We start from the raw sequence: 16,728 nt of genomic DNA on the forward strand, positions 1-16,728 counted from the left end.
TCCATTTCAAAGCCTGATGTATATGTTGCAAGAAATCCTTGTTGAATGACTAATTACTCCCTATGTGCGTGGTGCTTTGTAAAGATCAAGTGTTTCATAAAAATACTGATCACTTACACTCTATCCAGTACCAGGTTGCGGGGTAGGGAGAGGTGTGGGTATCATTCCTACTTAAAATTTTTTTTTATTGGAGTATATTTGATTTACAGTGCTGTATGAGTTTTAGGTGCACAGCAAAGCGAATCAGTTATTCCTACATCCATTCTTTATTTTCCTAGATGGGCCTTTACAGAGTTATTGAGTAGAGTTCCCTGTACTATACTATAGGTCCTTATTAGTTATATATGGGCTTCCCTGATGGCTCAGTGGGCAGAAAATCTGCCTGCAATGCAGAAGACAGGAGACATGGGTTCGATCCCTTGGTCAGGAAGATCCCCTGGAGAAGGAAATGGTAACCTACTCCAGTACTCTTGCCTGGTAAATCCCATGGACAGAGGAGCCTGGCAGGCTACAGTCCATGGGGTCACAAAATAGTGTGTATGTCAATCCCAATCTCCCAATTTACCCCTCCCCACTCCTATACACCCTGGCAGCTGTGTTTTCTCCATCTGTGACTCTGACACAGATAAGCTCATTTGGGTCATTTTTTTAGATTCTACATATAAGTTATATCATATGATGCTTGTCTTTTCTAACTTACTTCACTTAGTATGATAATCTCTAGGTCCATTCATGTTGCTGCAAATGCCCTTTTTCATGACTAATATTCATATACACACATCTTGTCGATGGACATTTAGGTTGCGTCCGTGTGTCTTGGCTATTGTATATAGAGCTGCTATGAACATCTGGGTGCATGACTCTTTTCGAATTATGGTTTTCTCAGATAAATGTCCAGAAGTGGGACTGGTGGATCATCATCATCTCTGTTTTTAGTTTTTTAAGGACCCTCCATGCTGTTCTCCATAGTGGCTGTACCAATTTATCTCCCCACCAACAGTGTAGCAGGGTCCCCTTTCTCCACCCCCTCTCTAGCATTTATATTTGCAGACTTTTTGATGACGGCCGTTCTGACTGGTGTGAGGTATCATCCTCACGTGACAGATTAAGAGCCAGATTCAGAGAAATGGCCGGGCTCAAGTGCTAGAACAGGAAATGGTGATAAGAAGTCTCAGGTATCCTTTCTGTCATGAGGCGGCGGTCTCCCACAGGACAAAAAGGAACCAACACTGATGGTGTAGGTCCTATACAAACGTAATGGCAAGGGCAGCGTTCTCATCAATTCCTTACAGATCAAGAACTGAGGAGTCCTTAGTTCAGTGACTTGACCAGGGTCGTAACGTCAAAGTGGCTGAGTTGGGGCATTCAGAATCTAGCTTTTAAAGAATAGACGCTGGCTGCCCTTTGTACCATATAGTAAAAATCCAGTTCATTATTCAGTCCTTACCCCAAAACCATTAGGAACACAAGGATGAACTTCTTTTTCAGACACAGAGTTTTTTTTTTTTCCAAAACAAAATGGTACAGAAGATTAAGAAGAGTATCACTCAAGTCCAGCTTCAACTTGGCTGCTAGTTATAATGCACATCTAAACAAGTTACTCTTCTGTTGTAGGCTGCAAAGGTTACTGGTCAGTTGTCCATAGCATGCATCCAAATCTCTTCACCTTTTATCCTAAGTCCTTCCTCCATGGGCCTGCAATTCAATTTCTCCTCTTACCTTTCCTCACATCCATTCAGGGCCCAAGCACAGCAAACTCCTTGCAGTTCTGCAAATACGCATGCGGCCCTGCCCTGCCTCTGGGCCTCTGCCGATGCTGTTCCCTCCATCCGTAATGTGAAGTCTCATACATCTTTCATCTGTATTAACTTCATGACCCTTTCTTAATCCTTGAGTCATAAAAACTTCCTCTGAATTCTGTGGCACGACTAGACAGCTCTCCATCACAGAACTTATCGCACTCAATTGTACTTAATTGTTAATATACCTATGCCACTCTTCCTTGCCGTACTCCCAACTGGAGACTGTGGCAGGGGTCAAAGTGGATTAATTTTCATATAAACTTGTTTAGTCCAGTCCCTTTCAAAGTGGAAGGGGGGCTAGCTCAGTAAATGTGGAATGGCTGGCAGACTGTTTAAGAATGAGGTTTTCATAGTTAACTCCGCTTCAGTATGAAATTCAAAACAATGAAGAAGACAGGACTCAAACATCACAGGGAAATAACATACACTTTTACTCTCAAAATAAATACTAATCAATTTTATTTTATAAATACAGATGCTGACTTTTCTTCCAATTACCAACAGATCAGTTTCACATGCCATTTATTATTGGTGGTGGTTTAAAAAATTATTTAAATAACCAGTTAGGTCAGGATAAATGGGCACCATTAGAACTGCTAAAAAAATATAGTTGGATACAATCTTCCAAAACTAATATTCTGGGGGGAAAAAATCTCTGGAATTTTTGAAGTGGGTAAGGGGAAGTAGAGAAAACACAAGCAAATATTCATCTGATAACATTTGCTGGCTGTTAAGAGTGTTTCGGCTACATGAAAACTGAAAGGGCCCTTAGCAGTTCAGAAATGGACAGGACAGTTTTCAACTTATATTCTCAAAGCAATTTTGTTTTTTTAGTGGTTTACAAGAATAATTACAAAGATTAGTAGGAGATAATAACTTCATCCCATATTTTGGCCTTGGCCACTTTAAACAGAGGCAAAATGAAGTCTGCAGCCTTGGGAAATGTCAGAGATTTATTCCTGGAGAATGTAATGCTGTAGGATTTACATATATCCAAGTATGGTGAAAACTGCAGACATCAAACAAACTCAATGAAAATCCAAAATCTAAACAAACCCAAACCTACAAGTGGTGTTCTGAGGCGTAACATCACTGGACACAGTGTGGGTCAGGAAAGTGTGCAGGGAACTAGCCGTCAGTTCTGGGCTACCTGATCACAGTCAATGGTGGGGTTCCATGCTGTGGGGGCGAAAAGCTGTGGACCCCAGAATCAGGGAGTCCATAAATGGGAGACTGAGAGACTGACTGACAAAATCCCAGAGCTCCAGGCTCTACGTGGTTTTGTGGAACCTGAGATCAACGCTGTAAAACATGGGTGCTCCTATATGTGGTCCGGCTGCAGGGCCTAAATCGAATGTACCTTGTCTTCGAGTTTGGCATGGAGTTTAAAGGTCTCTCCCATATCTGAGGAACCACAAGTCGCAGGTGATTCACCTTCCATTGTTCACTACTAATACAGTCCTTCAAAGCCTTTCTTTTGGGCTTGGGAGGTAGATGTTGCTTCACTGGAGGACCCACAGCCCAGTCGGATGTACATCTAAGACCATGTCTAGCTCCACCCTTACTCTAAAATGAAAGACAGTACACTGTCAAGGAAGCCTTGACTCTACAGATGGCTTCTGCTCCAGGTTTGGAGTAGTTCCACCTATTTATGAGAAATAAGATGGATTTCTTCAGATCCAGTTAAAGCTTTTAATTGCTTGCAAGTTGGGTCTGTCTGTCATGCAATGATTCTGTGAGTTCTTTACATGAAAAAAATAACAACATGAACTATTCCATTTAACAATGTAGCTATATATTAAAATTGAGCCCAGGAATGCTTGGACGAAGTATGACAATGATTATGAACCTATGAGTTAAGTTGTTATGCAGGACGAATGAGCTATTACAGAGTACACCTGTGATGGCGTGTTGCTATATACAATACGTAAACTCAAATGAAGTCAACAACATTAGCTTAGATACAGCCACAGGTTTTGCTCAGGCTAGTCCTGTCATGATGTAACATATGGAAATATAGGTTCAAGAGGAATTTCAAAGCTGGGAAAAAAAATCAGGTTGAGTGAAGTAAACTCAATTTTTATTCTTCTATATAATACATGGATATAAGCATAAAATCTCCTTAAAGAGCTTGCAACCCTGAGGCGATGTCCTTGGGTAAATAAAGTATACAGCAACAGCAAATGAAATCTGAGCTCCAGGAATGAAAATGGACTTCAAAAACATAATTTAATATTTATGCAATTGCACACATACCAATAGTATTCTATGCCTCATCTAGTCTCTGAATCCAGCAACATCAACTGCCTCACAGTTTGCACACTGGACAGCCTGACTCCCTATGTATATTTCATCATACACAATGCCTCCTCTCCAACTGAAATTTAATAAATTAACATGGGAATTACATATAGGGATTTCTACACGGTGAGTGCATTGCCAGAAAGCACACCCAGTTTTTGACAACAGCATCTGCCCACATAAAAATTTTGGCCCCCAGAGGGAACTTGATGCTGTCTGACTATAGTAACCTTGGAGGGGAGGGTTCTTGAGGGTCTCCTGGAATCCTCCAGAGGTGAGGTTTTTCATATAATCTGAGGGCTGCTTCAAGGGTATGGCTGGCTGAAAGAGGTGGGAGGTCATGGCAACTGCATTAAAGAACCAGCGAATGTGATCTCCTGTGGTCAGGATGCACAAGGCATCTTCTGCACCAGTGGTGTAACAGCTGGGTTGACGAGCCTGGGAGCAGAGGCTGACGGGCCTCTGTATCGGAGACCACTGTGCTGCTTACACATCAACCTAACGGATGGCCAGAGACCCTTCAGTCAATGGTGGAGACCTTTCACTGAATATTCAATTTTCCCAAAAGTTTCATAAACTATGGTGAGGGCAAATGCTGTGAGAATCTAAAGGCGAGTTCATTATATTATTTATATATTATCATCTTCCCTCTGAGGATAACGTATAAGTGTAAATAAAAAAGCAGACAAATGCCTATAAGGTGACTCAAGCTAGAGAGTGACTTTTGCCTTAAAACAATTGTCAGGCCTGAAAAGCAAAATCTTGCAAGCAAAATCTAACTTTGTCTGGCCCATTGATACACAATGATCCTGAGTCCCTCCTTGATTCACAAAGTCTATTTTTCTGAGGAATATCCTCCATTAATATTCATTGTGTCATAATTACTACAAAATGTAACCAGTGCAGCTTTATCCTCATTTCAAGCAGTGACTCCATCCTGGTCCTACCATCTGTCTGCTCACTTCACTTATCAGAACTCCTGCGTGGCCTGCGGAAACTGGATACGTTTTCGTTCAGTGCATAGATCCTTCGGGAGAACTCTTCAAATTCTCCCAGAACTTGTTCATCACACTCCACTGCCACAGCACTGTCCACGGGGATGCAGTTAAATGCTTCCAGCTGATCGCCTGAGGTGAAGCCTGTGGCTTCCATTCCGATGATCTCTTCTGCCTGTTCCACGGTGCAGCAGAGCTCGGCTTCCGAGACTGGGTGGAAGCTCCCGGGGAGCTGGGCGCCAGAAGAGCTGGCCTGCTCACCAGGCAGGAGGGTGCCGTTGATTGTGGCCGGAGGCCCCGAGAGTGCTTGTCCCTGCTCCTGGCTAGTGTTCACACTCATGTGGCTTCCATTTAAGCTGTCGCCCAGATCTACCCCTTTTTTCTTGTTTTCTTTGGAGAGGTCCAAGGAGGTGTCCAAGGAGGAAGACAGAGATGCTGTCTTTCTGTCAGATTCTCCCGTGGAGGGCACAGGGGTCACAGGCTGGACTAGTGCAGAGTTGTAACTGGGGGGAGGGGTTTTGTACTGGAGTCTCTCATTCTCTGAGCTGGCCCGTTTCCGGTATCCTTTGTCTGGTGAAGGGATCCCCCCAGAGAAGCCTACATCTGCACCCCCAAATATGGAGCTTTGTCTCTTTGGAACAGGGATTGCACTGGAGGTGTGATGTCTGTCACTAGAAGACAAAAACGAGAAGTTACCTTCAACTTCAGAACTTAGCTTAAACCTTCTGGATCAAGAGACAGGAAATAATATATTCAAGTTTGAGAAAATACAAATTGATAATACTCAAATCTTAGTAGTAATTGTCCAAATGCAAGATACAACAAAGTATTATAAGTTTAGCATTGGGAACTTCCTTTAAGAAGGATACAAGACATACTAAAATATATGCAGAGGGGAGTGCCCAGGGTAGAGGCCATGTCATATGGGGAGGAGTCGAGGCAACTGGAGGGATTGGATCTGGAAAGGAAAACATATGAGGATGTGATCAAATTCATATGTCTGTAGGGCTACCAATATTCTTGTTTCTAATATTCAAGTCTTATTTTACCTTCATAAAACAGATACTGTCGTTTGGCAGAGAACCTCAAAGACTTGTGCATGATAACCTCAGCGAGGCAGGGGCAAGGCTGGACTAAAACCCATGGCCCATAACTCAGTGGTCCATAGCTTTTGCAAGACCCGAATGCTAACTGCTCATGTTAGACAGCCGGCAGAGAGAGGCCCAAGGAGGTGTGTGTGTGCGTTTCGTGAAAAATCAACTTGGGAGATGACCTCTCCTGTATAATGGTAGTCGGACACATTTTGTAATCCTTGGTCTTCATCTTCCTTCAAACTTGAGTTGTCTCAGGAAGACACATTTGGGCCAGCAATAATAATCATTGTTTGGCTGTACAAAGCATAGTTTCTGAAGTAATTTCATATCCATCATTTCACTTGGTCCTCACAAAACCCTGTCAAGAAAGCAGGGTATACATTATTACTCTAAATCTGAAATAATAAATAATAATTAGTTAATGGAAATAAGAGTATCCAGACTCTGGAAATGATGGTCATTTTATATCCTGGACTGGTGAAGCCGTCCCGGGAGTACTGATCACAGTTCCAGACACCATGCTTGGCTGAAGCTATCAGCTTCAATACAGCTGTATGAACAAACTGGGTTCAGAGACAGAGGGAGGTATGAACACAAGGTCCATGTGACATGTGTTCTTCAGAAGAGGAAACACACAGAGAAATGGCTCACAAAAAAGGCAGCTACCAGGCAGGAGCAGAGGTTAGACTTGAAACTGCACTCATCCAACAAGTAGCTACTTCATGTGCCAGGCCAGGCCTTGGGGAGAGGAAACAGAGCAGGCCCTGCCTCTGAGGAGCTTCCAATCTTAGGGAAGAAAGACGCCTGCATATATACACCGTACATACTCTATTATATTTTCAAATTACAGACATGAAAAGTGCCCTGCAAAAGAAGAAAGGATCTAGGGTTCCTTCTACCTGTATCCATGGCCACAAACCCGTAAGCCAGCTCCCTGCTCCCTCTCTGCTCAGATTTTTTCTGATGCTGGCTTATCGCTGTGGTCTAAGCAAAGGTTATTCATCTTGAGAAAAGGCAACCACAAGGTCCTTCTAATCTATGCACCCACCAGATTCCCTTGCTTGGTTATAAGTGTTGGTGCCAAGAGTGATTTCATAATTAGGGGTGCTCACTGGGGCACATATAGAACCAGGCAAGTAGACAGTAAATTACTGTTTTTAGTTCTCAAGAAAAACGAAACAGAGCAAAACCTGTTGGCCTTAATCTAGGTTTTCAGTTAATATGTTGTCAAAACTCACAGTAATGGGGTAAAGCTGCACATTTTTGCCAACCTTGTTGTTTTCGCTCTGCTACTTGCTGACAGTACCCCTCTCTACGTGATTTTGCAGGGGGCCTAGGTAATCAAACCAAAACAGCATCAGCACCACCCAAAGACAAGTCTATTCTGGGCAGAAGGGCCACACTTTCAGTTGCCACCGCACCCAGGAAGGGAGAGAAGCACCAGGTGAGCCTGCCCAGAACACTGAAGGTGACGTGGCTGGTATGAGACCCCAGGCCAGGTGCTTAAACTACTCACGGCTATGGAGGCTGAATGACTCGACACCCTCCTGCCACCATCCGCCCTCCCTCCCGGGGGGACCCTGCTCTGCTTCTCTCAGCTGGGCTCCAGGTGGGCTGATAAAAGGGCATGAGGAACAAGCAGTGCTTAAGACACAACAACAAAGGGGTTTTTATAGTCGTCTTTGCCTCGAAAGCTCTCAACTTTGCATGACAAAAAAGTAATAAAAGTATGAACCCCCCCAATCCCTCCCCCAGTTACAGTGAGCAGGGAACTACCCTTTTCTTGAGCATCCAAAATGCTGAATTCTCATATCTGCCCTGTGAAAAAGGTAGGCAGGTAGGAGGTTATGTGATTTCTTCAAGGTTGCAGAACCCACATCTGACTCCAGAGCCCTCACAGTCATTTGCATCTCATGTGGGAAAATCATATTCAAATTTGACTAACATTTGCTAAGAACCAAAGTCTGATATTGGAGAAGGCAATGGCACCCCACTCCAGTACTCTTGCCTGGAAAATCCCATGGATGGAGGAGCCTGGCGGGCTACAGTCCATGGGGTCGTGAAGAGTCGGACACGACTGAGCGACTTCATTTTCACTTTTTACTTTCATGCATTGGAGAAGGAAATGGCAACCCACTCCAGTGTTCTTGCCTGGAGAATCCCAGGGATGGGGAGCCTAGTAGGCTGCCGTGTATGGGATTGCACAGAGTCGGACACGACTGAAGCGACTTAGCAGTAGCAGCAATGTCTGATATGCCAGATATCAAGCTGAATGCCATTATACACAGGCTTTCCCATTTAACCCACCCAACCTATAGCTAAGCTCTGGGCTGTTACTCTTTTTTTTTTTTAATTTTTAATTTTATATTGGAATATAGTTGACAATGTTGTGTTAGTTTCAGGTTACAGCAAAGTGGTTCAGTTGTACATACGCATCTATCCATTCTTTTTCAGATTCTTTTCCTATATAGGTTGCTACAGAATACTGAGTAGAGTTGCCTGTGCTGTACCGTAGGTCCTTATTGATGTTACTCCTATTTTGATACATGGATTCAAAGGCTTTGCTAGATGGAGACTTTGGCATTTGCTGACATCCTGATTCTGGGATCTTTTCCAGTTTCTCTGAATTTTTATGAGAACTGAGGTAAAGACAGTATCAAATACAATTTAGAAAACCCAAGTAACAATAAAACATTCCCTCTTAAGAACGGTAAGAAGATGAGGTATTAGACAAATAAGGAAGTCTACAGGTCTAATGTTTACCCTAACAATCACACACTGTCTTTCTTCCCCCCATTTGTAGCTATGCGCCATGAAACTTTTCAAAAATTTTTACTAGTCTTTCTTATGATCTTAAAAAGAGTAAGTTGAACAAAAAAGATATATAATTTTTAATTAAAAAGACTTTTTAAAACTTGTTATCTTGGAATATAGTTGATTAACAATGTGATAGTTTCAGGTGTATAGTAAAGTGATTCAGTTATACATATACATGTAGCTATTAGTTTAAAAAGGTATTTTCTTGATAACGGTGGGCCATCAATATGAGCACATCTTACTGACTATGACATAGTAGAGCGACTATAGGCCTTCCAGGGGTGTGTTTCTGAGTCTGAAGTCTGCATCAGGCTTTTGTATGTCCTCTCTCACTGTCAGGCTGTTACGTGCGGTCAAGTCAGTGTTTTTGCCTGCAAGGGCTTCTCCTTTTTTTGACGTTTGTGTCTTATTTGTTGTGTTCTTATAAAGTAGCTGTCTTGAGAACTGTGTGCAAAGCAAGAATAAATAGGATTTGAGAGATGGACCAGCAGATATCCTGGGTACAATACGCATAATTATATGAGTTTTGTAACATTAGTTTTGCCTGCTCAGAATTAATTTTTTTATTACTTCCAGGATCTTAGCAATGTTCCAAATTTTTAAGATAGCTGAGCTTAAAATAGCTCAAGTATTGAATGACTGTATTAAAATATATACAAACACACATGCATTTTAAATTATTATAATAATTTATTCTCCCTGGACAACTAAAAATATAAACCATATTAAAAACTAAAAATCAGTAAACCTACTGGCCATCAAATAACCACTATTTGGATATTTTCCTTGTAGACTTTGATTTTATATATGTGTTTAATTTAAAAAAGACACAAAACCAATCAAACAACAAAATGAAAGTTGTGTTTGCAGTATATGTACATATATATAAAAATATATATATATACATACACACACTTCTGTATCCTGTTGTTGGAAGTTATTAAAACCTCTTGGTAAACAATTCTAAGTGGCTACTCCATTAAATGAAATTATCAAAAGTTACTTAACCATTTCCTTATGTTTGTGGATTTGAGATATTTCTAAAATTTTATATTAAACTTGTATTTCTGTATAAAAATACAATGCATAGGTTTCTAATAAAATAATTTTTAAAATTTTCATATTTAATAGAAGGTTTCTAGAAGGAATCTTCATTACATGTTTTGGTATTAACTAAATTCTTACCATAAAAAAAGGAACATTTTACCGCTACTGTTGCCTAAAAACAGAAAGGCAGCAATTAAAAAGGCAAATGCCCAAAAGCTTTCAAGATTCTTTTTGTCTGATTAGAGTCTGGCTTCATAATTACTTTATCAAGATGGAAAAATAAGTTGAAATCCTTAGATTTACTAGTTTTTAAGACCAATTTTTAAAGGCAATTGACAACTTACTTATCAAATGAAATTATTACATTATTTAAATTGTGATGAACAACATAAATAATTTCTACTTCTGGAAACAACTAAAGTAAACCTGAGTGTTCTGGGGAGGAGCAGTTGCAGCAGAAAATATGGCATTTCTTTACCCACCACTCCAGCCACAGGTTCCTTGTTCTAAAGCACTAGATTTGGGGACATAAAGCCTGAGGTCTAGCAATTGGACAGAGTCCTCAAAGTTCACTGCAGAGTCTCCTTATCACCTGTTTGCTTTGAATGGATGTCTCCTTCAGCTTGGCTTAGGTCCAAACTGGAAACATGACATTTGGGGTTTAACACTATAATTTAAAGGAATGTATTTAAAAACAACCACCCAAAGATACTGTAATTACAAACTTTCTAGGCCACAGTTTAGTGAAACAAGACATAGACTGAATAACTGAATCATATCAGGGACTGTTAAATAATAATACTCTTTTCTGCTACAAGCACAAAAGGGATCTTAGGATCCCTGACAATAGCATGCGAGGGAGAAGCCAAGTAGTTCAGAGTTTAGAGGTCAAGGAGGACAGTCTGGTTTAAATTTGGCTTCTTTGGATCAAGTCTTCTCTGATGTCTCTAAATTAAGGTCATTAATTTCTTTTTCATTCTGTCTTTATTGCAGTTACTTTTGTTAACTCTTCAGCTATATCCAGAGCTATCTGGAGATAGTAGTGGTGATGAGAAGGGATGCTCAAACGTCTGGATCGGCAACCATGATTGATCCTGTTTATTTGGAGCTATAAATTAAGGCTGAATTCACCACTTATTAGTTATATGACTATAGGCAGTTATCGTCTCTCTGTTCTAGTTTTCTTCTTTTTAAAATAGATTATTGGACTGTGGTAAGGATTAAATAACACACTTCAAACCCTTGGCAGCTGCTGTTGCTGCTAAGTCGCTTCAGTCGTGTCCGACTCTGTGCGACCCCATAGACGGCAGCCCACCAGGTTCCCCCGTCCCTGGGATTCTCCAGGCAAGAACACTGGAGTGGGTTGCCATTTCCTTCTCCAATGCATGAAAGTGAAAAGTGAAAGTGAAGTCGCTCAGTCGTGTCCGACTCTTAGCGACCCCATGGACTGCAGCCTACCAGGCTCCTCCGTCCATGGGATTTTCTAGGCAAAAGTACTGGAGTGGGGTGCCATTGCCTTCTCTGAACCCTTGGGAGGATGCCTGCCATATATACTGATGACAGTAGTAGCTGTAATTGTGGTTTCTGTTATTATTATTTGCTTCCCTAGGCTCTGGATTCCAAAAGTATTAGCCTCATTTTACAGAAGAGGTTAAAAAAAAAAAAACTTAGTTGCCCAGTCGTGTCTGACTCTTTGTGACCCCATGGACAGTAGCCCAGCTCCTCTGTCCATGGAATTCTCCAGGCAAGCCTACTGGAGTGGGTAGCCATTCTCTTCTCCAAGAATCTTCCCAACCCAGGGATCAAACCCAGGTCTCCTGCATTGTAGGTGGATTCTTTGTCGTCTGAGGCCCACAGAAGAGATAACGGAGACTCAAAGACATTAACATCTTACACAGAAACACAGGGTAACAAGTAGCAGAGGAAAGACCAGAACCTAGATCTCCTTCCTTCTACTGTTTTCTTCTATACAAAATACTGTTTAAAGTAAGAACAAACTCAGAACTCCTCCCACACACCCACGTCTCCGCTCCTGCACATCAGGGAGAGCTGCCTGCACGAATATAAGGAGTCAGGCAAGTATAAAAGAGTGGGGGAGAAAGTACTAAATCAAAGGTTTATCCTGCTCGGGGTGAAACTTCACTCCAGCTTTTTCCTGAGGACATGTGGTGGGGAAGGCTTTGAATCTAGTGGAAATGCTCAAGTGCCTCTATTTACACGCTCTACCAAATGCTGCGGGACTACAAGAGCTCCCCAGAATCCTTGGAGCCACATTCTTATTGTCCCCAAACCTCTGATGTGTCATTTTTCTGTTTTTTTTCTGTAAGAATACAGGTTCAGGGAAAGGGAATTTTTATAAGAGGGAGAATTTCTCTGCTTCCCCAAGCTAAATGAGGAGGACTCTGTTCAGCACGTCTATAACCATTATACACACACCTCGCCATGAAGCTAATCTGGGAGACAGCAGAACCAGCCCAGTGGACTCCACTGCCCTTGCCCCAGCACTCTTGCTCCGTCTTCCTTTTCTGTGGGTTTTACTGCCTGAAACTATGGCCTCTTTTTACAGAAAAGGGACTGAGAGAGAGGAGAACAGGTACGGAAGCATTGGCCCAAAATGTGTTCCTACTTCCACATCTCCTGCATATAATATTCCAGACCCTTACACGTAGCTCTGCCATTATATGAAATACGTGAGCCTGGTGAAGCACTGAACCTATGTTTCATCTCCTGTAAAGTGGGTATATCCATCTAACAGCTGTTGCAGTTAGGATTAAATGGGATCTACAAGTAAAATTCTTAGTACAATGAGTAGGTACTCCATAAATTATTAATAATAAAACAATAGCAACTGATATTTTATATGAAGTATCTATTAACAGCTTAATACATGGTCTCATTTAATCCTCTCATCCCTATGATGTATTAAGAAAATCACCCTCATTTTGCAGATGAAGAAACTTAGGCACAGAGGTTAGGTAACCTGCCCAAGATCACAAAGAAACTAACTGGTTTTCTTTTTTCGGCCACGCTGGGTCTTTGCTGCTTTCTGCGTGAGCTGCCTCTAGCTGTGGGGAGAGGGGCTGCTCGTTTCGGGGTGTGGGCTTCTCACTGCAGCGGCTTCTCTCATTGTGGAGCACAGGCTCCAGGGCACGTGGGCCCTAGAGTTCGTGGGCTCAGCAGTTGTGCACGGGCTTAGCTGCTCCGCGCATGTGGGATCCTCCCAGACCCTTGTCCCCTGCGCTGGCAGGTGAATTTCTATCCACCATGACACCAGGAAAGTCTTAACTGTGTTTTAACAGAGGGTGTCTGACTAAATAAATGCTAATTTTCTTCTCTTTCCCAATCCATAGGACTTGCCACCAAAACACTCTCCACTTCTATATGAGGGAGCCAGTGAGAATCAGAATAATGTTTTTAGGTCAAGTGGTTTGATAACTTTTCCTTCTCTTCTTGCCTGCATTAAGTTTGTGGGGCATTTTTACTTCCTAAGACTTGTTACGCTGTCATAAGAGTTGTAATGCATTCTAAGTATCTATTATGAACACACATTTTACCATGAACTGTTATAAATGTGGAGACTCAGTGAAAAATGAAATAAAGAAAAGAATGTAAAGATTTTCCACCTCAAGAGCATTCTTGAAGCTGGGGGGAATTTTTAGCTCTCTGAAAAGTTTTTTTCTCTGTTCTCTCTCAGATTCGCTTGTGCTTGTTTTATCTGTCTACAACCAGATCTCACACTGTAAAGTATTAGGAAGGAGTACAATTCACAGACTCAAATATGTGTCTTTCCCTCCTACAAAATGTTTCCTCTGAGGAACATTACTAGATCACAGCTGGTCAAAACGCTAAATCTTGATTGTCTGGAACCTGGCCAAAATCTACAGCTACAACTCGGTGGAATAAGAATACTTAAAAAGAAGGAAAAAACCCCACACTTTTAAATAACATTTGATCTTCTTCTTTCTCCCCCTTGTAGCAAGCTATGACCTCATGGCAGTGAGACCTCTCCATGGAGGTGTTTAAGTTGGTTTACAGCCATTAGAAATGTTTGAAGCTCTAGGTACTCCTCTGTGCCAACAGCATGTCAACTGTGCTAAAAAGCAATAATAGTTTCTCACCTTCTTAAAGATTACTGCTTAAATAATGCAGAGCAACGACAGGGCTGCACAGAGTGCCAAAAGCAGGTTGCCAAGGCGAAGCTAAGGTAGAATTACGTCTTTTGGCAGCTGAGAAATTATGACATAAAGTTAGTTTAAAAAAAAAAAAACCTCCATAAATTAGGCTACTAACCTTTTTCAAAATCCAGCAAAGGCTGGGATTTATCTTTCTTCTTTTTCTATCTCAGATCAAGTAGAAGCACAGAGCCTCCTTTTGGAAAAGCCAAATTGATCAGCTAGATCTTATCTCCCAGGAGGTCACTGGAGGTTAATAGTTTTAAGCATGTAAACTCTTGGCCACAGGCAAGCAATCTGAAGGCCTCTCACCATTACAGATAAGTGAAAGTGCTTAATCTTTGCCCTGGATGTTAACAAAAACAAGAAACAAAATAAAAATAGAAACAATCTTGGGCCAGAGCACAGGCTAAAATCTGTGCCAATGGTCACTTTTCCCCTGGGCTCAGCTTAGAAGGCTTCCTGCCAGAGTCTGACTAAATAAAAACAGAGGTTTAAAAAGGAATAACTGAACAAGGGAGCCTTTAGATTTTATTTAAACGGAGTTGTGATGGGGAGATGAGTTTGTGAAAGAGAAAGTTCCATCAGCAAAGGATAAAACCAAGCAAGCTGAAAAAAACCCATTTCCCAGGCTCTGTGATGTGAGCAGCTCCGTGGTCCTGGGCAACAAGGCCCAGCTGGGAAACAGAGGTCCCAGCACAGGCTATGAACAGAGGCTGAAGGGGTGCCCACGGCCCGGAGCCCACCTGGAGGCCAGCTTGGTCTCAAGGCTGAGTTCCTTGGGGTCAGGGAATAAACAGTGATCCTCCAGAGAGACAGATGGTCCCAGGAGCTGAGAGGTCAACCACTGCACCCATCAGCTTTCACTTCTAAGAAATCATCACACAAATAACGTATTGAAATCACAGGCAAGGCAACAAACATTATGAGGCTGTAACATGGTCTGTAGAAACAGAGATGCCAGGAAGGTTACCTGGCTAACTGTCGGAGTGTCTAGATTGCACTTGAAATGTGGGAGAGTGATAAGGTGTTTGTGCTGAAAACTTAAAAAAAAAATCTACCTTTGCCAGGGAAACCAGAGTAATAGCGATGTCACAGACCAGTCACAGGAAGAACCTGACCAACTAAAACCTTGGTCAGAATTTACAAAGTAGACTTGCAGAGACAGAGCGCTAAAGGAAGCATTAGACTCCAGAGACCAACGACAGAATCTGTGAAGTTAAGTCTTTTGAAAGATGCCACAAAGCTGAACCACCATCTCATTTCTAATAAGCTCTGACATGAATCGAACCATGAAAAGAAACAACTTCAGTTGTTTGTTATTTTAAAAGAAAAATGGATAGCTTTGCCACCATATCCAGAGATGCTGAAGGCCTTTGGAAGAAATGCTTGAATGACAGCTGTCACTGAATCGTTGCTTAGAGACTGTGGGACTCCAGGGATAATGTCTTGGGAAGCTTCTCTCTTGTAGCCCTCTGTATTACTATAAGAGGTGCAGTATAAACAGAACATAGCAACACATTATTTACTCCCTCATTCAAATACATGGTGAGTGTCTACTATACACCAGGCACTGTGTACTTGGGGATACAATAGTGGTTGAAAAAAGCCATGGCTCCTGCTTTTGTGGAGCTTTTATCAGAGTGGGAGTGGACAGACATTAATGTAAAAATTACAGACATAAAATGACCACCTCTGACACATGCTGTGCAGGAGTGATCAGGGGTTGAGAGAGCTTATAACAGAACTGACCCAGCCAAGGCCAAGATCTGAAGGACTAGACTTCCTCACCAGGTGAAGAGTGGGTGTGTAGGTGAGAGCATCCAGGCAAAAGGAAAAGGATATGTCAAGACCCTACCTACATCAAGAAAGACAACAATGTGTGAGGACCCAAAAAGTCATCAAGTGAACAGCAGCCTGGTAGAAGATAAAGCTGAAGAGGAAAATGTGGTCTAGAGTAGACTATGCACAAACCCAGAGGCCATGTTTAGAATTTTCTCTTCAAGTCATTAAAGTGTTTTAGGCTAGGGGTGTGTATGTCTGTCTTGTCTGTCTAGTGGGTAGGGAGAGGAAGAGACACTGATCGACTGATCTGTATTTTGGCAGGTACACTCTGACTGAAGCTGGAGAACACACGGGAGGGGGTCTGGAGCGGATGCTGGAGGACCGAGCACAGGCCGTGCAGTAGTGCAGGTGAGATGATGCAGGCTTGGGCCAGAGTGGAAAGGTGTAGCTGCAGACAGAGGCACATTAGGGGGAATCAGCAGAGGTTGCGAAGGTTGGAGTTATGAGGAAAGGGAGAATCAAACAGCTTCCTGGCCAGTGTGAAAGACTGGATGGAGATTCGATTTGCTGAAAGCAGAGCCCTGGAAGACCATGAGGCTTACAATGGTGCTGATGGAAGACAGGGGAAAAAAACAAACAAAAAAACCACAACGTGGGCACACACGGTGTGCTATGAAAATGTCCAGGAGGCAATCTGAACAGAGGTCTGATACCA

At 42.1% G+C, this 16,728-nt stretch overlaps 1 protein-coding gene across 1 annotated transcript in view; it reads right to left on the bottom strand.

The window, feature by feature from the left end:
* Positions 1-2,218: 2,218 nt before the first annotated feature.
* UVRAG (UV radiation resistance associated) overlaps positions 2,219-16,728 on the bottom strand; it is a 334,304-nt gene continuing 319,794 nt past the window's right edge. The window contains exon 16 of the mRNA XM_010847555.1: positions 2,219-5,769. Within this exon, the coding sequence (XP_010845857.1) occupies positions 5,067-5,769 (703 nt within the window). The 3' untranslated portion in view covers positions 2,219-5,066. The remainder of the gene's footprint in view (positions 5,770-16,728) is intronic.

The sequence above is a fragment of the Bison bison genome, unplaced genomic scaffold, assembly GCF_000754665.1.
Source record: "Bison bison bison isolate TAMUID 2011002044 unplaced genomic scaffold, Bison_UMD1.0 scf7180017864251, whole genome shotgun sequence".
NCBI lineage: Eukaryota > Metazoa > Chordata > Mammalia > Artiodactyla > Bovidae > Bison > Bison bison.